Here is a 25006-nt window from a genome sequence, read left to right as displayed (position 1 = left end):
CAAAGACAAATTTCTCCTTAGAAAACATTTTTGACCAAACATGTTCAGTGAGGAAGATGTTGGTGATGCATTTCCAGCACTCCACACACTGTTTCCTGCATCCAGTCACAGGTCTGATGCTGGACCCAGTCCTGATTGGCCTCCTCCTAACTTAACCGTTGCTGAAAGCCTTCTAATCAGGCGAGTTTGCAGAGCTGGAACTGGAACGCCTCACCTCAGCAGGTTTGCTTCATTTGAATTACAGAAGCAGTTGCTGTCGGTCAGCCAGAGTCCAGTTGAGAGATTATTCTGTCATTATTCTTTAAATGCATTCAATAAAAAGCACTTAATCTGAGCCATTAGTTCCTTAGCTGCAGCAATCTCTCACTGAGCTACAGAATAAAAAACTATTTGAGCAATGAGGCTCAGTTAAATTCAAACACGGTCCTGTTTTAATGTATAACAGAAGCAGGTGTGCTTGTATTTGTCTCTGAGTTTGTCTTTGCACTAATGGGACTGCGCAAGCTGACAGAGGGAAAGTATTATTAAAGCACACTGTAGCTATTTGAGTCATTGCACCTGGCAGGTGAATTGGCGGCGGATGAAAGAGAGAGGAAGTGGTGGAAACACTCTTGGGCACCTGAGGCAAGTGGCAAAGGGCTGCATCTGTTAAACACACACACACCAACGCACACAAAAGGCGCAGAAGCACCAGTCACTCACACACATTTTGGAATCCAGCCAAAAATACAATTCCCAAACATCTGACAGGTCTACAATTAAACAAGTCGGTGATTGTTGGGATGAAATTGTTGTAAATGAATCCAATCTGCTTGAACTGTTAGTGACAACAGCTGAACAAATGACTGTTTCTGCTCCTTTTCCCCGCGTAAACCGACCCGATCTGTCAGGAGCATGAGAGCAAATGAAAATAGCAACTGATCCTTAAATGCAGGGGAGTTTCTGTGATATAAAAAGTATGTATATATCCATGCTAATTTTATGATACAAGATCATGAACGTCAACAGGCAACAAAACAGTTTAGTCAATAAAGGGGATTGTGAATATTGATATGGATATAGCATATTTATGGCCTCTCCTTCAGCAGCACACTTCCCCCTCTCTTCACCAATAAACCAACGGTTATAGGATCTTCCCAACAACCCCATATTTCTCCTTATACAACTGTGTCACATTTCCCCCTGCCTCCAAGCTGGATGAATACTTATATATCCGCCCGGGGAGAGAGGCACAGTGTAAAGATTAAGGGCTTGGATGACAGGGGAGGGCATGAGCAGAGATGAATCTGTAACGGGTTTATTGCTGTGGTCAAGATTCTAAAGGTTAGCAAGAAGTCAGCTTTGACACAGGCTGTAAAAAAAGCCTTCTCAAAGGAAATAATGCCCAGAGGAGAGGGGAGAGGATGAGCATTAGTTTATCTTCCTGACCGAGATTAAAGCATTTCCTGTTTGACAGAATGAGCGAGTTTTGGTGCTAGTACAACAAAGAGCTTTGTGGACCAAGGTCTTCTTTAGAGTTCAACTGTTCATGTCCGTTTCCTTTTGTTGGAAGTTCAGATTCTCAACTTGTGTTTCATTTTGACGTTGCCATCTGTGCCGGCCATTTGAGCCTCCCCTGCCTGTGTTTCAGCAGGAAACCCCAAGGACATAATTTGTCTGTCGCTCTCTGAACTGGGGATGAAAAGTGCGGGGATGATGCACAGCCCCCTGTCAGAGGCAAACGGGCAGGAATGTCTCGATGGAAACCGTACCGGGCCATGTCTGCATATCTGACTGGGAGCTTAGTCAGACAGACGCCACTGAATCATATCAGGACATCTGCAATTTCTGCAAAAAGGAAAAAAGGCAGTGAAATAGAAATACTTCTGGCAGAGATCAAACTCCACACAGATTAAGAGGCACGTCAGCTTCATTCACGCTCGACAGCTTGTCTGTCATTGGTTCCGTTTGACCGAACTACATGTCTAAAGATTGTCTAATGCCACCACAGATAATGGAGTCATGTTTTTTTTTCTTCCTGGAACTGAAGAAATATGTCGCTTCTGGCACAACAAGCCCTAGTTTTCATGTATGCCGGTGACAGCTGAAATGCACTTTCAAACCTTACAGCAGCAAGTTTTCCTAGACTATTTATCCCAAAGTCTAATTTTGCCAGACTACACAGCTGATTTCTTCAAAATTAGAGTGTAGCTGTTCCATATTGTCATCTTTTAATAGTATTAACTTACAAATGATCAGCCCTACACAAAGGGTCGTGTGTAATCCCCTAGAATAAATGTCCCCATACTGAGCTCTGATATTAAGGTCTTTGGCTGAATATCCCATCAAGAGTATCAAGGGAAAAGTTCTGGTCTAAGCCCCTGAGCCGGTGCAGATGGTCAGCCTGGAATATCTGCTAATGTGAGCAGTTTACAGATTAGATTTTCACCTCCTGAACTGCTTCCAGACACGATCAGGGACTAACGCTTTTGAGCAGACGAGAGTGAGGAGGTAGAGGGGATTTTTTTTTGTAAACTGCCACCTGGAGCTGGAGCTGACTGCAAGTTTAAAAGACAGCTGTAGTTGCAATATGGCCTTGAAGTGACCAGTGTTACCTGTTATGAGCTGTGCAGATGCAGAGTTTTCAAGGAAAGGGGGTTGAAAAAGAGTATCTCAAACTCAGGCAGACAGAAGGAAAGCACAGGTATAGGGGAAATATCTGTAATAGGCTTTACCTCTCCGAGAGCCCAAGTTATCAACTCACAAGTCCCCATAAGAAAAATCAAGTAAAAACTTAGAGGTCTGACTGACTGCAGATGTCATCCTTTATGATTCAGACTCTTACTTTCAAGCTGTTTTAATTAATTTCTCTTTTCACCGCTGAGATGAATGTCCTCTGATTAAATATGGCAGGATATTCTGTAGCTGTCTCCTTAAAGCTTTTGGTAACCCAATCCTACAAAAGCTCTGTATGATGTTTGGGAACACGTTTGTTAAAATATTATCTAACCAATCATTAAAAAAATCCATTCCAAGTCCTGCCCACACACTGTCAACAAAATGACTCCACCCCTGCTCAATCTGTCTCTTTATGTCTAAGTGAACTCATTTCTTTGTTGCATGAGCTCTTAGCTTTTTTTTTCTAACCAAGGACTGCCTGTAATTTCCTCTCCAGGCTCCACATATTCCTGACATCCCTGAACATGGAGTCAACTTTCCAATCAAAGTAAAAAATGAAAAAAGGTATTTGGCAACTCTTGAAAATTATTAATTTTCTGAAGCTGAAGTTTCTTCATCCTCTTATTTAAGGTGGCTCAAACATGTCGAGTCCGACTACTTTTGCTCAGCGTTGCATCATGTTTTGTTTCCATGATTTAGTTTGACTGACATATGTCAATCAAATGTTCAGTGCCATGCCCACACAGTCCTGAGAAATAGACATAACTGGAAAATAAGAAGGTAATGAAAAAAGCTTTTTAAAAGTTGTAGATATCTTCTTTAAATCAGGTTTCTATGAATGTTACATGATTGTGTTTATGAGGGCTCCGACAGTCTTGAGTTTTCACTTGTTAGTCTCAAATAGAGACAGTTGGCTGTCTAACATGATTCCAGTTCTGCACGATGTTTCTGCCTGCAAAAGGACAGTATTTCCCGCCAGGGGTGGAGTCATTGGTGGATCCAATGATGGCCTACCCACTTTCTGGCAGGCCCACCTCAAACTATTTTTTGAAAAAATATTTTTTCTATTTTTTTTTAATTGTTTGAAAGAGGGATATTATAATATTTTGTCACTTTACGCTTGTTTAGTTATTGTAAGATGCCCTTTCTTTTAAAAATCAGCCAAGTTTGGCAATTAACTTTTAGCCTGTTGGTAGAAAAGTTATGAATCATTCAGCCTCATATTACACCAATTGGACTTGTGAATAATTTGGGGAAAGAGTGTAGATTTTTGTCTTTTATTTAACTGTGGTTAATGTAGCTGCTCTTACGGCCTATGACATATGAAAAGTTGAGACAGTGCATTGGTGTGTTAGAGCACTACTCTTTGGTATGTATGATGCTTTGCTGTATGATGCACTAAAATGTTAAAAATTGTAATAAATAATAAAAGAGTAAAGCAACAAAATCTGCTTTAAAAAATACATAGTAACAGTACTATATCTATATCTGAATAGTATTAGTAATTAGCTTACTTTTGTAATTAAAGGCCCACCCAAAATTGAAATCCTGGCTCCTTACCTGTTTCCTGGCATTGTAACTTGCTAAATGCTGCAGAGTGCTCTGTTCATACAGGTTAAAAATGAGATGATCTTGTCTTGATCTTGGGTTTGTTAATGTTGCTAATAATAACAATAATATAGCATTACCAGGTTGAGTCATACTCTTTATTTTAAAGTATCAAATCTATACCTCATTGAGTCCAGAATAAAGCTAATCAGGTATTCCATCTTTATTTCTGTGAATAACTTTTCAGTAAAAAAAAGGAAAAATCTAGCTGCAGTTCGTCTCTCATTGAAATGATAATCCTAATAATGTCTCATAATCTGTTTCCTAATGCTGTGTTTTGGTTGTGATTGCATTATGACAACAGATAATCACCAAAAATCCCCCTTTAAATGAATGCTACACAACACCAAATTATCACTGCTGAAATTTTAAAACAGTGTCTTACCTATGCAGTAGCAGAGAATGATGGACAGAACCACAGCTATCCCCACAGCGATCAGAGCGGTGCACTTCCAGGAGCAATGCTTTGGGGACTTCTTGAACTTGAAAGCCCCCCTGGACAGGCTGTTTCTGGGCAGAGGGCGCGCTGGTGTGGAGTAAACTGTCCCTGTCGCCATGGTGTAACCCGGGGCTGCAGCGCCAAAGAAAGGTGTCGTTCCTGTGCCCGTTTTAAAAAGAAAGTGCCTGCAATGGACGACAAAAAAAGAGAAGTAGCAGGTGTTATTGGAATAAAAAGCCAATTGCATGTTCTGCTCAGTGATTCATCTTTGACAAATTTCTCTTTCGCTGCAGAGCTCAGATTCGTTCCTGTCCCCATTCTGTCCCAGAGGTCACAAAAAAAGCAAAATCCACTCGAAATACAAAGAAGTCCCATGAGTATGACAGGATTAAGCTCAGTGAAATCCTGACATTTGAATAGGTGAACAAAAAGTATCTTGCAAAAACAATCATCTCCCACTTGCCCTTTTACAACAGGGCCTTTGCTAATAGCCCATTATACCTGGGGTAATTAAGAGGGTTTAATCAAATGCACTACGGAGTGATCGTCCTATTAACTTTTAAACCCCACGTGAAAAGCTCTTAAGTAAATGAAATAAGCCTGGTTGCAACTCTTACCACTACCTAGAGATTAATACCCCAATGCCTTCAGGCTTATGGGGACAGCCAGGGAACTGAACACGTTGACCCTGCAATAAAATTACTGTCTGACACAAACATGGAAATAATCCATTTCTGATGAAAAAAAAAACATTTGTAGAAATTGTCCAGCCGTAATTATCTCAATTACATTCAAGTGCTCTCAATATAAGCTAATAAATAACACTAAATTATACTTCAAATTCTTCACTTGTTAAGAAAATGCCAGACTGGAAGCTCACAAATAAATAATACAGTTAAAGAGCCGATTCAGCAGAGCATTTCTCTGCATGTATACGCTCCTTTATACTCATTGTTACAGATTAAATGACTCCTCAGAGTACCTGACCTGCACCACCACAGCCATATCTTTATAACTAAAACAGCAGGGGGTTAAGTACTTTATGCAAAAGCATCTTAACAAAGGGCAAATAAAGTAGGTCAAGTGCAACAAATGCGCCCCCTCATCTAGGTGTAGTTTAACACACTCAGAAATCTGTGAAGAGATGAAGTCAAAGAGTTTAAAACGCCCACCACATATATTGACTCAGATATTTAGTGTTAAGACATGAATCCTATCTTGGCTCTTGCATCTTGCATTCTGCATCCTCTGCAAAAGTCCAACGCTGTATTTTGCTGTTCTATAGGCTACTTCACTTGAGGTGCAGGCTGCCATGGTAACAGCTAATTCAAACCCGCAAATAAACTAATAAAGAAGTGTTTTCTCATCAATTATTTGTGCAGCATCTGTGAAGTCCTCCTGTAAAATGTGTAAAAGCTTTTTTAATCCTGACTGTGAATCCACACAAGAAGCTTGAGAATGGCTAATTGGGGGAATAATCTGAAGCTGAGCTGTTAAGGACTGAAAATCCTTGTAGTGACACTTTGTAATCAGAGTGTCACTGATTACTTGATTGGGATGGTGGGTGAACACGCTTAGGAACGCCGCCATCGCACCTAGAATAGTTTCATTAAGCGTAATCTTCTTGTGGCTGGAGTGACTGTTGTCTCCGAAGACTGGAGACTCTGAAAACATGCAAATAGAAGTAAATCCTGCATCAGGAAAATCTAACAGCTTTGTTTTATAAAGGACACATCATTAACCCAGCCCAGCATGCATCGCTCATATTGCAGCCCTGCTGATGATATTTCAGCTGCCTCCTCTCTCCTGTGAGGATATCTTTGTGCTGAAAGCTCCTCTGATCAATTCTTCAAAGAACAAATGTCAGATTTGGATCGTCTGGCTCCTCAATGATGCGATTGACACGTGTGGTCGTTGACGGACAGGGACTCCATTCAAAGGTTACAGAGCGTCACAGCTGGAATGATAATGTTTTGTCCAACTCAAACCTGGAGAAATTCACAATTTTTTTCAATCTGGAACAATCTGTGCTGCAGCTGCGGCAGAGTGTGTAATACACAGTTGGGTATGAATTGAGGTCAAAACTTGCACAACGTCTGAGGCGGTAGACGTGTCGTCAGCTACACAGCCAAATAGACAGCACTATCTGGGGAGTTAAGTGTAAGTAGATGCAATCTGATGAGGCAGACAGTAAGGGAAGTGGATGTGTGAGTCTGTATGTGTGTGTTTGTTGGTTATGTCCTCTATTTGAGGGAGGTGACAACATATTGCAAGGTGCACCAATGATATGGAGACAGTGTGTCTGTTAAGTCAGAGTTTAAATGTGTGCAAGCTTTTACCATTCAAAGATTTCAACACATAATGCTTTTTATGACCTCCATATGTAAGACAGCTGGACCACAGACTGAACAAAGTGGATGTTACGTCATGGTTACAGAAGTGAAGAGGAGAAGACTGATTGTATGAAGATGTGGACTGCATAAAGGATAATGTACAGTGGTTATTGGAAATACAACCAGACATGGGGAGACATGATCTGGTTAAAGAAGGTTATATCACAAAACACCCCCTGAAGGGCAAGAAAGGCCTCCAAGTTTAACTCACTATAGGGGAATTACCAGACTTATGCCAGCAAATAATGTAAAAACTCTCCTGACAGTCAAGCTTGGCTGACAAGGAGTCCAGCTCTGGTTTTGCTTTTAGGAATCATGTTTTCGAAAGAAAATTAAGTGAGTAGGAGATTTAAAGCTAATAAAAGCTTATAACATGACTATCTTCCATGTCGTGTAGCGTACTGGCTGAAGTTTCGAATGGCTTTGTAGCAATATTCAAAAGTAAGAACACCAACGTAAACTTAAGTTTCTGTTTCAGTGCCAACTGGAGGATGAAACGTGGCACTGTTCTTGCTAAAATAATTTCTAAATTACTAAACTGGACTTACTGGAGTCATTGGCAATACGATCTTTCATAAAACTCCCTCACACAGACCACTTGTGTTTTTTATTTGGTCTTTTAACTTCTTCTTTCTTAATTGTGGTGGTATGTGTTTTGTTATTAGTTTGTCATAACTTCTTAGTAACTTGTTTTTGTAAGCTTTCTTTTCTTTTTCTCTTTGTCTTGCATGTTTTATATGCATATAGTATTGTGTAAATTTGATATAGTTTAGGTGGAGGCTTCAAATAAGCCCTTTGGGTTTTCGGTTGGTAGTCTTTGACTTTTGTGTATTAGTGTATTTCATAATTGTGCCAAAAAAAAAAAAAAAAAAGACTTGTGACATCTTATTGTCCCTGGTGTTTTTCCTTTGCCATGAAGAATCAATGTCCACTGCTATTAGGTTTTGATCAGGCAGAAACAGACATTCAACACAGCTGGGTAATTAGTAAGGCAGCAGGTGATAAATGATAAAAAACCCTCTTTCTAGACTTCAGAGCAAAGACTATGTATATGATTTTGATCAAGCTCAATTCAAAACCAGAATTCTTGGCTTTAGTGTCTTTGGCCTGTATTCTTTAGGTGAGAATTGAGGGGGAAAAGAAGCCTGACTCTATAAAACCAGATAAGAAATTAGCTTGTATTTTTAATGAGTTTATGGTCTCAAACTTCAGTTTTCAGTCTTCTTCCTCAGAGGATGACTTAATTTATGTTAATCATAGCCCCAGTAAAAGAAACCAACACTAAGACTAGCCGTTTTTCAGGGTGTGATCGAGAAGTTCCTGCAACAGCATCTTCTAATCCAGGACATGACATAAAACCTTGGGGTGTCTTTGAGAGCTTACAATTTTAACCATGACGGTGATTCAGGGCTGACTGTATCACCTGTAGACAAATCTACGATTCCTCAAGTAATCACTTTGTTGCATTAATGAAAGCTATAAATATAGAGGTATGTGAACAAATCATGAAACTGTTTTTATTTGCACAATCTAGTTGATAGAACAGTCTTAATGTGCATTACATCCAGACATACACTTACCAGCCACTTTATTAGGCACACCTGTCCAACTACTCGTTAACGCAAATTTCTAATCAGCCAATCACATGGCAGCAACTCAGTGCATTTAGGCATGTAGACATGGTAAAGACAATCTGCTGCAGTTCATACTGAGTATCGGAATGGGGAAGAGAGGTGATTTAAAGGAATTTGAACGTGACATGGTTGTTGGTGCCAGAAGGGCTGGTCTGGGTATTTCAGAAACTGCTGATCTACGGGGATTTTCACCATGAACCATCTCTAGAGTTTACAGAGAATGGTCTGAATAAGAGAAAATTTCCAGTGGGCGGCAGTTCTGTGGGCCAAAATGCCTTGTTGATGCCAGAGGTCAGAGGAGAATGGACAGACTGGTTGGAGCTGATAGAAAGGCAACAGTAACTCAAATAACCGTTCATACAACTGAGGTCTGCAGAAGAGCATCTCTGAACGCACAACACGTCCAGCCTTGAGGCAGATGGGCTACAGCAGCAGGAGACCACATTGGGTGCCATTCCTGTCAGCTTAGAACAGGAAACTGAGGCTACAATTGGCACAGGCTCACCAAAATTGGACACTAGAAGTTTGGAAAAACGTTGCCTGGTCAGATGAATCTGGATTTCTGCTGCCACATTAGGATGATAGGGTCAGAATTTGGCGTCAGCAACATGAAAGCATGGATCCATCCTGCCTTGTATCAATGGTTCAGGCTGCTGCTGCTGGTGTAATGGTGTGGGTGATATTTTCTTGGCACACTCTGGGCCCCTTAGTACCAATTAAGCATGGTTTAAAGTCCACAGCCTACCTAAGTATCTCCATCCCTTTATGATCACAATGTACCCATCTTCTGATGGCTACTTTCAGAAGGATAACGTGCCTCCACAGTAACTAGATCTCAATCCAATAGAGCACCTTTTGGATGTGGTAGAACGGGAGATTGACATCATGGATGTGCAGCCGACAAATATGCAACAACTGCGTGATGTTATCATGCATGACCAAACTCTCTGAGAAATGTTTCCAGTACCTTGTTGAATCTATGCCACAAGGCAGTTCTGAAGGCAAAAGGGGGTCCAATCCAGCACTAGCAAGGTGTACCTAATAAAGTGGCCGGTGAGTGTATATATAGCATATTCTGGATGTAAAAACAAAAAAAGTAGCTGCGTCCCAGTCGTTTATACCCCTCTTGCTTTGAATGACAAAGTGAAACGGAAAGTTGTCAGAAGCTGTACGAGCCAGCGTCATCGGGACAAAGCTCTGTGTCGGACATTTATTTTCACTCAGCGTTTAGAGAAAATCTGCTGCTGATGTTTTTCATGTCAGCCTTTTTTATTTTTTCCCCTCTAAAGAGCAGACTGAAGGGGTCTAAAGATGAAATGCTGTTGGACATGATTAACAAACAGCAGACCAGTGTAAATGTCTGCAGCCATACACAGTGGATGACCGCCTGTAATTGATTACAGCCAGTGTGATGCAACAAGGCACATTACTATGCTAATCCAGTCAGCCCCAGTGATAGCAATGTGGTGTACTGTGAGAGAGGGAGAAGGAGAGAGAGGGAAGAGAGACTATCAAAAGAGTGTGAGACGGAGAGCGCAACAGAGCAAATGAATGGCTTGTGTGTCGGCGTGATCACAGTGTGTGTGCGTGCACGCCTGTCTGTCCCATTGAGAAGCCTGTAACACAAAAGCAGCAGAGGCTTGCTCTCCTCTGCTCTCACAACATTGCTTGTCATCAGGATGACATTTGAAAACATCCTCACAGAGGACAAAAGACTAAACAGGGAGTGGGTGGATTTGTCTATGGCTAAGCTCCAGCTGGAGGGGTGAGAGAGCATACCAGAAACAATGCAAATCGGAGCCCTCAGAATATGTAATCTGTATATTAGCCGCCTTTCTCTGTTAGCATTAGCATTTCAAGGTGAGAGCTGGAATAATCAGGGTGCTTTAATCTGTGGTAGGGAAAGACTACAGATGTGGCGGGCATCACATTAGCTCCTTTTTCACACTTGCTGCCGTCGTTATCCCTCCCTCCCAGATCGCCACCTGCCCCCACTGCAGGGGCTTGCTAGCAGGTGCTATTCTGGCACAGCCTCAGCCAATGTGATGGTATTTAAAGCAAGCTTTCTTGTGGTGATTGAGATCAGCGTGGTGCCATCTTCAGAGTACTCAGATAGTTTGCACATGGAATCACTATATTTAAAAAGTCTGATTAGTTTTGGTGTAAAAAAGAGCTCAGTTCTTGTGTACCTATATCAAATGATCTTCGGAGTCAGACTCTGAGATTGTAACTCTGTGGCTTAATCTTCAGAGACAAATTTGGAGAGGAAACGTTCCACTACATTAATGGCTGGCATAACTTAGCTCCCATAATGTGTAAAGACTTATTCTATTTAAACTATCCTTCCCCATTCATCCCCTGTTCAGGAATGCCTTTACATACTCTGCCAATAATCATCTGGAACAGATGCACTAAATGTTGCCAGCAGCAGCGATACAGTAGCCTTTAAATAAGAGGAAAACATTGCAGAACTCTGGAATCGCCACAAAAATGTGTGCTTGGCACTCAAGATGTTGGCAAAATAAATGAAAAGGAAAACACACGAGCAAAAGAAAAAAATACGTCTTGAGGATTACCACTTTGTCTGCACCACCATCCTCTCTGGCAGGTAACCAAACGCTCGCTGCAAGCTCCTTTCTGTTCCGAAAGGCTAGTTGGCTGCTTTCTTACACATGACTAATCAGTCCTGGTACGATCCTGACACTGTGGCTGCTGCACAGAGAGAAAAAGTTCAATTTTGCTCCTCTGAAGTGAAGCATGACAGCCTGACTCATGATTTACATGTGCATCCCACACAAACATCTACACACTCACACTCACACTCAAACACACAACTGAATCCTTCATGGATTAACGCTGCCATTCTTCTTTCGCCCCCGAGAACAATTCTAACACATCTTCCATCAGGAAAACGCACCGTCTCTGGGACACCGTAGCACATGATGATTTTGGAGCAGAGGCATAATTTCATTTCTGCAAAGGACTCCCCTGACACATGAATCCAATGAGGATTGACAGAACATTTATAACCGCTACGTGTGGCTGGGCAGGGCCTTCAAAAGACTCATTTTGAAATGTCATAACGTCTGTTCTACCTGAATCTCATTGAATCTAAGTGGAAAAAAAGTGCTGAAGTGAGCTCCCAAAGAACATACATATGTAAGAGCATACGTCTATCTACATCTGATCCATTGGAGCACTTATACAGTATATACCTTTCTGTAAAAGGTGTCAAAAGTACACATTTCACATATTCTAGCAAGGTCTGTTTAAACAAAGGATTAAGTACTGCTTGAGAATAATTACTGTGTATGTGGATCGGTCTCCTAAGGGCCAGGGCAATTCATATTCTAATGAAATTCAATTGAATATTTTTCATTTAAAATATCTAAAAAAAATCTATTTCAGTGAAGCCAAGTGGTTAGCAAGGGGAACCTGAGGGGGTTTATTAAAAGCACTCCACATACTAAAGATCCGAATGTCTCCACGGCACTTGACAACAGCAACTAACAGCAAGAGGCATCAGTGCTCGGTTGCAGACTAATTGAGCCCTTTGAATGGAGTGGACTTAGTGAGCAATAAAGCAGAACAAAAGCTGAAGGAGATTTTCATAGAATTATCTGATGTGTCAAAGAAGCAATGCTCGTGGTGACAAAAGACTGTGCAGTAAGTATCCCTTGATCAGACGGCTACCGGATCAAAACTCCTGGAGATCTGCAGCTCAGGGAAATGCTTATTAAAAAATGGACTTATCAATGTTAGTGCACCTAGTTTAAACATTTGTCCATTCATTTCACTGAAATTACTGTATGGAATGAGGGTTTATCATCAGATAAAATTGGGACTATGCACATGTTTGATCTCAACATCACGGGCAAAAGCTGGTGTCCCAACACAGCTCCGACAGTATGATCAGAGTGAGATCAGCGGCTTTATTCACCCTCCATATAATAATGAGCTTTAGTTTCAGAAGTAGCTACTGAGTGCAGCTCTTCACTCATTTAAAAGAACACTGAAAGCTGTTCACACTGAAAGCTCATTGGTACCCAGTCAAATTAGCACGCTGGTGCTTTGAAGACCAACACTTTTATGGGAGGTTACGCACACATAATTCATTACTACTAATTGCTGTAAAAGCAGCTAATGCTGTCATATGAGTGCTTTATTTTCAAGGGGTCACGTCACTAGAAATATATTAAACAAGATCATAAAATTATCATTTTGATTTGACAATTTTTTAATCAGCTGCCTTGTAGGGAATAATTTAGCGTCTACAAATGTGACCACGTCTAATGTGCTGCATGAGAAATCAAATCAGTGTGAGCCTTGAAATGAAAAACACATCCCACCTACACAACAAGTCTTTTGGTAGGTTGAAACCTCCTGAAGGGAACCCAATGAGCACTTTCTGGAGCTTCTGTTTACATTTCCCAACCTGGTGGTTTTCTTGACATGTGCAATTATGTGGTGAACAGGGTCTTCCCTTTTGGCCCCACTGGTTTCGCAGCAGCCCTCTGTTCCCACCCACTGACAAGCACTTGATTTAGAGTCCACTGTGGTGATAGTGATTTATGCCTCGTCTGATGACAGGTGTGCACATATTGTTTTGTCGATACAGGCTGAGACAGCTCAAGGTCACTGCGCGGTTAGTATTCAATCACTGCATCTTCCCCAGAAAGTGAAACTGTCATCGCGTATCCCGATTGACTCAGTCAGATCATAAGAGGTTGTTACTGCATGCTGCCGCGGACCAAATTCAAAGTTTACATTCAGCTGAGCCAGGAAGGCATCAGAAGAGAATGTAATCACCTACTGGTGGCTGTTTCTGAGTCAAAGCCCAATGTAGCACACTTCATTAGCCAGGATATTCTGAGCTCACTGATTAAGAGAGATGTAACTGATGTTTCAGGAGGAAAACTTGGCAGGGTCTGTCATGACAAAGTGGAATCTTGCGCAGCATATTTTGATATAACACACAAATCTCTTACCAAGTTCCTTGTTAACTTATGGCCTCCCTTATTGAACTGGCAGGCTCTCTGATATTCACATATTTCACTCTAATCATAAGCTCTCCTCTCACTGTAGGTCTAATTTAGTAATCAAGCCTTTCATATTCCTTGGTGATTAAAAAAGCCCAAAACCTGTCAACACTATTATTCTTCACTGAGGAGAAACAATGACCATATTTTTCACACTCAGCATGAATCAGATTATGCCAAGCACTGTTTGAGTAATGATAATTTGCCCTGATGGTGTTACGGTGGAAATCAACCGGATTTGAATATCTTAAAACCAGGGCTGAATTATCATTTAATTATCCACTCGTGTAAAAGACAAGCAGTTAAACATAAATAAAAAGCATCAGGTGTTACTTTTAAACAGCTTTCAATGCCAATTTGTGGTCCCTTCTCAGATGTCCTGGAAGATTTTGGTAATACCATAATTTAATAATTATGTCGGTATATCCACATTGTCCAAGTCACTCTACAGTAGGGCTAGTACAATATGCTTCTCTCCTATTTCCATGGTGTTACAAATTTTGGGTGCCGATTCGATTGAAATTGTGAATCTTTGATTTTTCTGGTTTTTGCAATTTAAAGTTTGCTTTTTTAAAAAAAAAAACCAGTCTATGTAAAAATTTGAATGATGATGATGATGATGATGATGATGATGATGTCTTTTTTTAAGATTTATTTAGGAGGTCTGAATTATCAACTTTTTTCCAACCCAGATTATACACAAAGACTAAAATGAAGGATTTGAATAATAAAAAAGCACTCAGTTTTTGAACTAACTAACAACAAATCCTGATACCTCCATTCATGTTTTTTTTCCTCCCACACCTACTCTACAACACCCATTCCTGGTCCAGCTATGTCTTGTGTTGGCTTTTTGCACTGAATTTGAGTGTATTATGTTAAACCATCGCTTTAAAATCTTTAAAAGAGAGAATTAAAATCTTTAAAAGAGAGAATTAAACTTCTACTTTTCATCCAGCCTATGGATTACATTGCCCATAGAGACAAATGCCTCTAGCCCTTTTGCCAAAACTTGGCTTTTTATCAAAGATTTCCCAACAAATAATCAAAAAACTAACTTGACCAAGGGTCCTTTTCAGGGCCTTTTGCAGTTTTTTTTTTTTTTTCCAAGATACATTACACAGAAACATCTCTTAACAAACCTAGATAGACAGCCTCCTCTACTTGTATAGCCTTTAAATGACATAATTTTTTGCGGCATGTAGGTGCCAGCCAATTTGCAAAAGCAACAACATGAATGCAAACACAACAACACAAATGCAAAAGCCACAACACAACAAAAGTAGCTACAGCCACAACAAAAGTTAAGAGGACAGTTATTCCAACTGACACAGACAAGTTGTGATAGTAAGTAAATGATTGTTTTATTTTACTTCAGCAATGATGAATATAGCTATAATTCTAACATTATTTCATGACTGATTCATAAAGCTAAAAATAAGATGACATACTACTAGTAAATAAAGAAATATAAGTATTATGAAGAATATCACAAAGTGAGACCCATATGACGCAATATCTATCATAGCTGAGGTCAAAAAGGATCTCATTTAGTTACTTTCACAACTTTTCTGTGTCTGTTAGAATTACTAACCTCTTTTAACTTCCATTGCAGCTGTACTTCTGTTGTGTTTTGGGGTTTGCGTTTGTGTTGTGGCTTTTGCAAATTGCCTAACACTTATCAGTCACCGTACTTAAGAGATAAACTATAGTTAAAACTCCACTTGAAAAATCTTTCACTTCTCTCATATTTCCTGTCAAACATTAATACACATGATGTCTCACATTGCAGCCACTACAAGAAGGGATAGAGAGGAGATATCAGAGGAGATGAAATGTACGGCTGATGTGCAGCCATTCAAGAAGTGTTATCACCAGATACACAGTCCTGCGCAGAAGACCAATGATCATTTTTTTTACCAACTTCCATGAAACCTTCACCAGCCATTCAAATTATGAAAGTGTGAAGGTGGGGTTGTTCAAATAAGTGAGTTTGCTGTTTCTTTTACTTCCAAGGACATGGAAATCAGCATATTTTGTGAATTTATTTTTATATATGTTTAGAATATTGCAGCAGTAGAACTTAGTAAACTTAATGCAAAACTTACAACACAAATATATTTTTCCATTTTGGAAACTTTTTTTTATCATCAGGGAAATGTCCTCTTGCATAGTCCTCCCTGCATCCTTTCAAAATATTTTTAGGTTTTAAATAATGCATGTTCTGCCAAATTTCATCAGGGTGGAGAAAATAAATTTGAGATGGTGAATCTTAGTTTTCTAGGTTTACTGTCTTTGAGTTTTTATGTTTTCTCGCCTTATACTGGAAAAAGGAGCTTGAAGGGAACAAAGTACCTCAACAGATTTTACCTGGAGGCTGCCAGAGTTGCAGAGCAGCAGACATTTTATTGCAGAGTAAATATTATGGGAGAGCATTGATTTGAATTCAGACTTGAGGCTCTACCTACAGCAACACAAAGGACTGAAACCAATGTGGAAAAACCAAGGAAAAAAATGGTGGAAAAAACCCTTCAAGTTATATTTCAATAACATAAATTCATGTATTTGCTGAGAAAAGTCACTCCATGTCAGTAAAGTCTTAATAATACTAATATTAAATTCTGGTTACAACTCATAACTTTCTCCAAACCAAAAATTAATGAGTGTGAGTGGTGATTTCACATTTGTTGACATCTTCTTCTTAGTTGAGGTCTAAAAAAAAAGGGGTTTGCCCATGTATTTATCTTTTTTTTTTTTTTTTTAACAAAAAAGTCTTTGTAACCTATTCCTTGAGTGCATTGCATTTCCAACATTCTGTTGGTCACTTGTAACCATTTTTTTCATAGACTTGCTGAAGTTGGCAAATAGGTGGTGGTGTATGTAAAAGGTTATTAGCATTCACCAAAATGACTAATGTGAAATTATTTAACCAGTTCCAACGAATAAAAAAAGGTTTTAAATGGCAGTGGACTGCAGTGACCTCAATGTGCGAAAGATTTTATATAAAACCATTCATGTTTTTCAACGATAACAAAGAAAAAAAACTGCTGGCTCAGTTACAATTGAGAAATCAATGTTAGCCCTGACTTTTGGCCCTGTGAATATCTGCCAAGATATGTGTAGCAACACACAATAGATTTTCATTGTGTATTATGTGAGGTAACATGGATGTGGTAAACAAATGGAGGAACAAAAGTACAAGCTGTTGGTCCTGTCCTCTAAATAACAGTATAGGATGGGATACAACTCGCTCAAAAAGCTGTAGCATTGAAATAAAACTGAGCCAACAGTAAATGAAACTTTTCAAACAGAAGCTAATTTATTTAACCTTCTTCTGTTTTTCTGTGTCAGTGAAAAATGGCTTCATAATAACACCTGGAGCAAAATTTTCCAGTTCTGTTGTAGGTCATCACGGGTCACTCACCTGCTCTCCAGGGCCACATTGCTGCCCAGGACCCAGCTGTCCTGCAGCTGGACGCATTCCGCCGTACTCTGCAAGTCGGCCGCCAGGCCGGCTGTGGGCGGCGGGCTCGGGCTCCTCTGATTGGCCAGTGAGCTGCGGCTGAGAGACGTGATGGACGGGTGCTGCTTATGCGGAGGTGGTGCTGGTGGGAGAGGAGGTGGTCCTGGCTGAGTAGATAGATGATCACCTGGAGTGAAGCAGAGAGAAACAGACATTAGAATAAAATGCCTGAAATGCTCAAGCAATTATTTTCACTTTGGATTTGCATCCAGACTGGTTTGTAAAGAGACAGCAGATGGGGGAGATTATGCATCTGCCTTGTATGTAAGATGTGACAGCATACAGGCACCTAACAGACCCAGAAAAGTAAATACAACCAAGAGCAAGTCATCAAGATGAGATGCAACCACTGCAAAAAGAAGGGAAATAAGAGCCGCTTTTATGGCCACACACATAATAATTGTCGCAAAACGCCACCCGGCTGACAGTTGGGTTCCCTTAAACAGAAGGTCACTTAGAGAGGCATCTGTTCTTTTATGGGAGCTTAACGCAATGTTTCACGTTTGATTACAGCCAGAGAAGACTCTCAAATAACTAATGACCAGAACATCCATTAGAGCTCTGAGAGAACAGGTTTTCCAATTTCACACAAAGCTGTGTAATTGGCCCCCAGAATGGCATGTGGTGATTATCTATCCATCTTCCCTGTTTAAAAGGTAAAAACCCACAGTGCTGACAATTCTGATTTGCTCCAATGAGCCCCAAATGGGTATCGTCTTTCTTGCCTTGCAGAGCCTTGGACGAGATTGAGAGAAGCCGCGTCTTTGAGGAGCTGTTGTTTTTGCACTGACAGCATTAATTTTTCTACAAAGCCTCCAGGAGCTACGTTTGGAGAACATGGACACTGGAGGCCAGCTCAGGTGCATGGTTTAACCTTTACTTTCTCAGACATGCAGAAAGACCTTGTGGACTATATACTAAGGATCAAAATCTGCTCAGTGCTACTTGCTAGACAGAGCAAATTAATTGAAAGGACACTAGTTATTGTTTTGGATAAGGGCTTTTAATGACAGTGCAGTTTTTGTCCTTGTCTTTGTGCCCACACTTCTCACTGTGCCCTTCTGTGCATAAAACGAGGTGTTCAGTGCAGGAAAATGAGCCTCACACTCACTTCTACAGTGCAAAGAGGAAACATTGATGCCACTCAGAGCTGGGAAATAATTTCCAACGCTTTGAGGTACAAACCCTGAGGCTACTCTCCATGCAGGCTAGTCGAAAGACTGAAGATTGTTTCTCTCATAATCAAAAGAGGAACACATCAAAGGTATACTGAAAGGAATATTTAAATAGGATGTATTACCAAGAGTAAAACTCATCTCAAGTTAATTGCAAGAAAAGTGGCTGTCGAGATGAAGTTAAACATGGCTGTGTTGATTTTATGACAGAATATATTTTCTGACAATCAAAAATGAATGATGAGGAGCACAGTTTGAGGAGTGTGCAGTTCTGGTGCAGAGGGCCAGTGTAGGATTAATTAATTAGAGTTGGACCAAATCCAATTCAATATGATCCTCTCATAACCCCCACCACCACCATGTCCAGGGCAAGCCTGAATCCTAAGACAAGTCATGGATTACCTGCAATCAAATGTAGGACTGGCGTTTGAAAATATAAGGCTGCCATGACTAAGTGATAATGAATACAAGACACCCCACTCATCTCCTGGGCTAGACTGTGAGCCCTATTAGAAAAGTGCTAAGAAGGCTAATAGAAATGTGGATTATCTACCAACACTGGCTGGTTTTACTTCACCTCTGGGCCTCATTCCACTGCATGAGCCCAGCTCCACTTCACTTTCCGACGGAAGCATTTTTCATAAATCAGCACACGCACTATTGCAACGATGCAATGTCAATGAAGGGGTGCAGGGAGGGGAAATGAAGCTGATGGATTCTGGAGAACAGAAAATGATCCAACATGGAGGTAAGTGGAGTGTTACTGGCCATGGAGGACTATTTCTTAACACAGACATTAATAAGGAAAATAAGTGTTTCCATTGTTTGTGTAGCATTTCTTGTGGTGGTTTTCCCAGCTCTCTGTCCACTATATGAAATGTGCATGTCTGTGAGCACGTTGGGGCGGAACTTCGCAGTACGTGAAAGAGCACAAGGAGAAAGGTGAACCTGATGATGTAGAAATGACATCCCGGCATATATGTTAGACGAATAACATAAGCCTATTTAGTCTGTTAAACAATAATAAAAAAAAAGATAAAGGCCTGATTTATGAGAGCAGTAACTCTAAATTACTTATGCTGTGATCTGGCGCTATTTGAAAAATAATATTGGAAGGGGAAACCCTGGTGTTATTTATATTTTTCATGTGGTATGTGTGAACTACTGCAGAGAATGCTAACAATGGCTAACAACAACTAGCCGATCGGCACCAGCCTGTTTTTTTTTTTTTTTTTACTGCAACTGGAATGCTTTTAACTCAGAGGTGATGTTCCACTCCCCTCTTCACATTTCCAATGTAGATGAGTGCACTATAGAGGGATTATCAGTCTACGTCATCATAAAGATGCGCACACATCTCGACCGCAAGCAACATTTAGCTCCATTCATTCAGACGAGTAAGCGTTTTTTAGACACTAAATTCAACCTGTTAGAAGCTTCAAAATGTATGCTTTTTTGGCAACAGCTGTCAAAAACAATACTAAACAATAGAGACAACTTCTGTCAAGTTTCGACCATTACAGCACAACCGGTGTTTCGGTGTTAAATGCCACCATGCTAACTGGTGATTTTCAGCTGACAGCAGCCATGATTAACGGCCGAGAGTCACCTGTGAACAGGGTCACACTTTCCACTGATACACCATTGACGTCTGCGTGTGTGTATTAAAATGTGTATTCTTTATCCAACCTCAGTTAAAGAGGTTTGACTGCAAACAAGCAATAATAACTGCAGATACTCAATATGGACAGTAAATAATGAGTTATCCTATAAATTATAATTAACAGAAATTGATTTTATGACCAAAGTAAAATTAGTGAATATTATGAAACAATGTTTACATCAGGGTATGTCACAGTCTGATAAGTGTCCATGGATAATGTGGTCATGAGCATCTAGTGAGAGTTGTGTTTCCTCTCTGGGTACACGCTAGGTTTCTTTGCTAAAAACATCTGTCCACCTAATATCTGCCCACTTGCTGATCTCCTCTGTCCACTCACTGCTATTTCACAAACCTGGGAGCATTTTGCCGTCCGTCAAAGTGAAAAAGTGATTAAGTAAAAAAATTTGTTTTTTGGTGGTTAACTCCTCCACATCGCTTGACAAACCATTATACTACACAGTGCTTCTGCACCCGAGTTGCGCAAGCATCCGCCGTTGTTGATAAACAAATAATCTCTCTATAAAAATGGGTCTAGATCCTTCATGTGGACACTTGAGGAACTGTCGCATCTCAAGCTAGCTTTGAGTTTTCTTCCACACAACACATTCTCTATTTTGCAAATCACAGTCCCGTTCAAATTAAAGACACTTAAAGCAGAGTAAGCTTTATTTGTAGACGTTCTTGTAATTGATGCCCCCTCAGCTGCATCAGTAGCAATCTGTCGCCAAAATATGGCTGCTTCTTGTTGCAAGGAAAACAGAGTAACCACTTGCCCATGATCATTCTTATTTACTTAACTAAAATCTACAAGCCTGTAGCTGACAGTGGCTAAATCCACTTTTTTTGGCTTCAGAAACAACATTAATAAAAAGAGTTTTCAGCTGACAAAACCACAGAAACCACTTCATCACACTCAAACACTCCTCTTCTGTACAATACACAAACAAAGCTGCACTTACTCTCCTGCACAAATATCATCTTATCATCACACTTACATATGCCACAGTAAATCCTTGTAAACAATCCGCCTGTCTATTTGGCATTACATATGAAGATACATGACACATACTGCACACCCTCTATCCATTTGTCTTTATGTCTTCGTATTGATCTATCAGCCTGCAGTGAAAGTCAACATCTTGATTGCCCTTTCTGGATTGCTGGGTTTTCTGCAGCTGCACGGCCAGCACGGAGAGTTTTAAAAATGCAGCACAATGTACACATACATCTAAGCTGTAAAAATATCTATAAAGTGCAGGTGCATTACTGTTGAAAAGTGCCAACACAGCAAGCACAGAGGTACATTTTAAAAAGTCCAAATGCCCTCACTTTAAGGTCAGTTTTGGTTCAGTTTTTTGATGAATCAATGTGTCAGAGGCATGCTGTAACTGTTACACAGAATGAACAGTATTTGTTGGTGACAGCACATCCTCAGCATGACGCTCTCAAACAGCAAAATCCCAACAAAACCTTCAAAGGCGTAGGATTTGACATGCAGCAAATCTGACTGCTTAATCCACAATGAACCAGGGGAACATTAAACCCCATGAACATGAACTGAATTAAACCTGCTGCATGCATACTTAGGAAGAGCATACAAAGCTCTTGGGTGTAAATAAGGTCTTTCCATTAGAAATGCTGCATTATGAATTCTCTTGAAAGCAATGGGATAGAACAGCTGATCACTATAGGTTTGACTTAAGCTGAAAGAGCAAAACAAAAGTCTTAACAACTGAAAAAGGTGTCTTACAATACAACTTTTTAGCACAAAGGATGAACAATAGGTGTGAATAAAGTGGGTTAGTCTTACAGTTATTTTCCTCTCCTGAAGACTTGGAGCTTAGGGGGTGCAGAGCTCGGCAGACAGAAACAGTTGCTGTTCAAAAATCCACTGATGTGCCTAACAGTGTATTAGTGTTTGAAATGATCCATTTGTTCACTTTTGACATAACAAAATTGATTCTGTTCAACCAAAAAATGTGCAATATGAGTGTGTCAACATTAAGAAGCTACATCCATGAGAGCTGTAATCCAAACAGTGGTTTGATCCTCTTTTAGTCAAACAGGAACAAGTTGAACGAGTCTACAAACAACTTCAGTGGCTTTTTTTAATCTTTCGAATATCTCTAATCAGCACCAAGCAATGCACTTTAACTATTTAGATCTAAAACTTGTGGATTTGAATGATTAATTATGCATCATTTTCTGTTAGAGTGTCCCCATAACCTTAATTTTTAGATTACTGAGGTTGAGATCAAATGATGCAATGTTTTCATATTTAAATGGAAGCTTTTTAAATTATATATACTCATAGATAAATCTGTGTATCTAGATTTTTTTGCAACAACCAATCAAGTGTAGATTTATAGTTTCAAATTTCAGTGTTTGAGTGAACATTTGGATTGCATGCTCTATTGATTATGTAATCTAAATTATCATTTAAATTATGTATGAAGCTTCATGAGACTGTCATCCTTTTTGAGTACATGGCCGTCTGAGCAATATGTTTTCTCATGCACTCAATTTCTCTGCACACAGTGGGTGTCGGAATGTCTAGTGGTGTAAGACTCTATGCCTTTTGGCCTACGATCCAAGATGTGGGTTTGAATCCAATTTCTGACAAACAGTTTTACACTCAGGACACAGTCTCTGTGTGATGAAAAGCTATAAGTGGTAACCTCAATGTGGATCCATGTAACTCAGCGGGCAAAATGTAGCACTAGCAGAGCAGAGGTTCAGTACAAATTCTGTGTGTACTTCACTGGCAGAGTTGGAGGTTTGAAAGCCACTCGGGGAAAAAAGTATGCAAAAATATGGACTTCTGGCACTGTAGCACTCTGAATTCGATTATCCACCGTGTTGAATATCCAGGACTGTGTGTTTAAGAAAGAAATGCACAAAACAATGAGCCTTTAAGAAAAGCTTGGCACAGTCTACTGTTGAGACACAGAGGGAATTAAGCCGGCCTTTAAAGTGCAGCTTCAGTGGCTGGGAAGGCAGATGAAACAGCTGTGTGGTTTATGGGGCTTTGCTTTGAAATCAGATCAAGACGGATGCCTCCTTTGCATAATTCCTCAACGTCAGCTTGTCATCATCTCCATCAGCAAGTTGCTTTAAAAAGGACCTTTGTGATTAATACTGCATGCCGGGGCTGAAATGACAGACTCATTTTCTTCTTAATGATGCTTGCGATATCTATCAAATGATGCTTTATGAAGCCTTAGTATGTTTACACAGACTCGTCCTGGAGCAGATCTTTGTTCAAGCAGCTCTTAAGACTCTTTCAGGAATTTTCTTTTTTTGCTGAAAGTGTGCATTCTGCTATGAACTGAAAATGCCCCACAATACACACTTTCCTTGAAAGATATTGCAAATGATATTGAAATGGTTTCTAAGAATTTAATCTATTCTGCCAAAGGCTATCACTGTCTGCCAGCTTATTTCAAGTTTCAACACCATCCTGTGAACTTCTAGATATTGAGATGATAAGGCTTATTAGAATTCCATGACGTCCACTCACATGAAAATATCTTTTTTTGATGAAAGCATCGACAAGCCTTGAGTACTGCTCATAATGTTCCAACGCTGAGTCGGGACACAATTAAAAGCCGTTTTGCACTCACTAAGCTTGGCAGGCTTGGTGAAAGCCTTTTCATATTCATTGTGTAAGTACTGCAAAAGGTCTCATGCCATTTTACTCTCCATTAAGAGACTGATTCAACTGCTAATGGAATTGAAAGGGCATTTGCTTTGACTGGCTTGCCCTTCACCAATAAGAAAATTGCAGTATGTGTGCATCACAAGAATTCCATCAAAGTAGATCATGGGATGTAGAGGCCACAGCTGTTATGTGATGGATTATTCTTTGTTGTTTTTTTTACTTGAGAAAGTTCAGTCGCATGGAGAGTTTCGGCTCTTCTGAAATTCAGAAAACGTGGAATAATCAGTAGCGACCTCCAACAAAATCTGTGTTTGATTTTATATGACATGAATAATGGATAATTCCATGATAGAACACACCATGTGGAGCAGGTTGGATGTTTATATATGTCAAATCAATAAATTCATTCTCATCAAAGCCTTGCTTTCAATTCACCTCAGGACACCTCGGTGCAGGGATGGGTAACTTGCTAATTAGGTAGTTTTATTGGTACTGACCGAATTCCATCTATAGTACTGAGTAGGGATTCACGTAAAATCAAACGGGGCCATATTTAGTTACCTAAACACATCTTTGTGACTGTGAGGGAGTAGAAAAGAAGGAGATTTTCCATGCTGGACATAAACACAGCATTGCAAATTTTTGAGAAATAAATATCAGAAATTGAAAAACTTTGAGATACTTTAATTATCAAACAAATCACCACATAAACAAACAACGAGTACCAAAAATTGGTACTGTTGAGTACCAATACCGATTGCTAGGTACCGCGCATTGGTACCATATCGTTTCAAATGTGAAAGGTATCCATCCCTGCCCTCTGTGCCTGGTTAAAGGCAGTAGTGATATCATATTTAGTTGCAGAAAAAGAGTATATGAAGCCGTGGTGGGAGGGGAGTGTTTAAGGTATGGGGGGGCTATACCCAATGGAATTTAGGACCATTTGAACAACCTTGCCCTAGGTGAGTTTGGGGGATTTACTGTGCAAAGAGAGTTGGCAATTTTCAGGGGCTTGGGGTTTTGAGAGAAAAAGAGTTGAAGCAGAGGCTCTGTGATTTCTATCATATTTCCTGCCAGAGTACCGTCACTGCGCTCACAGCCTTGCCCACTCCTCCGTTGGCTTTCTATCCGATCAAAGACAGAAATTTTCTTTCAAGCCTCTTCTCTGCAGGGGGAACCAGGATGTATCCAATTTTTCAAGGATTACATAATC

General features: G+C 40.1%; 1 protein-coding gene across 6 annotated transcripts in view; it reads right to left on the bottom strand.

The window, feature by feature from the left end:
- LOC141793369 (teneurin-3) overlaps positions 1-25006 on the bottom strand; it is a 177423-nt gene that overhangs the window by 81221 nt on the left and 71196 nt on the right. For all 6 annotated transcript variants that reach the window (XM_074674011.1, XM_074674012.1, XM_074674013.1 and 3 more), the window contains 2 exons: positions 17196-17421; positions 4652-4890 (listed from right to left, as the gene is read on the bottom strand). In XM_074674011.1, the coding sequence (XP_074530112.1) occupies positions 4652-4890; positions 17196-17421 (465 nt within the window). The remainder of the gene's footprint in view (positions 1-4651; positions 4891-17195; positions 17422-25006) is intronic.

The sequence above is a fragment of the Halichoeres trimaculatus genome, unplaced genomic scaffold (genome assembly GCF_033239565.1).
Source record: "Halichoeres trimaculatus isolate MK-OKI-2021-1 unplaced genomic scaffold, fHalTri1.1 fHalTri1_scaffold_7, whole genome shotgun sequence".
Taxonomy (NCBI): Eukaryota; Metazoa; Chordata; class Actinopteri; order Labriformes; family Labridae; genus Halichoeres; species Halichoeres trimaculatus.
This window is presented reverse-complemented; position numbering and strand designations above follow the sequence as displayed.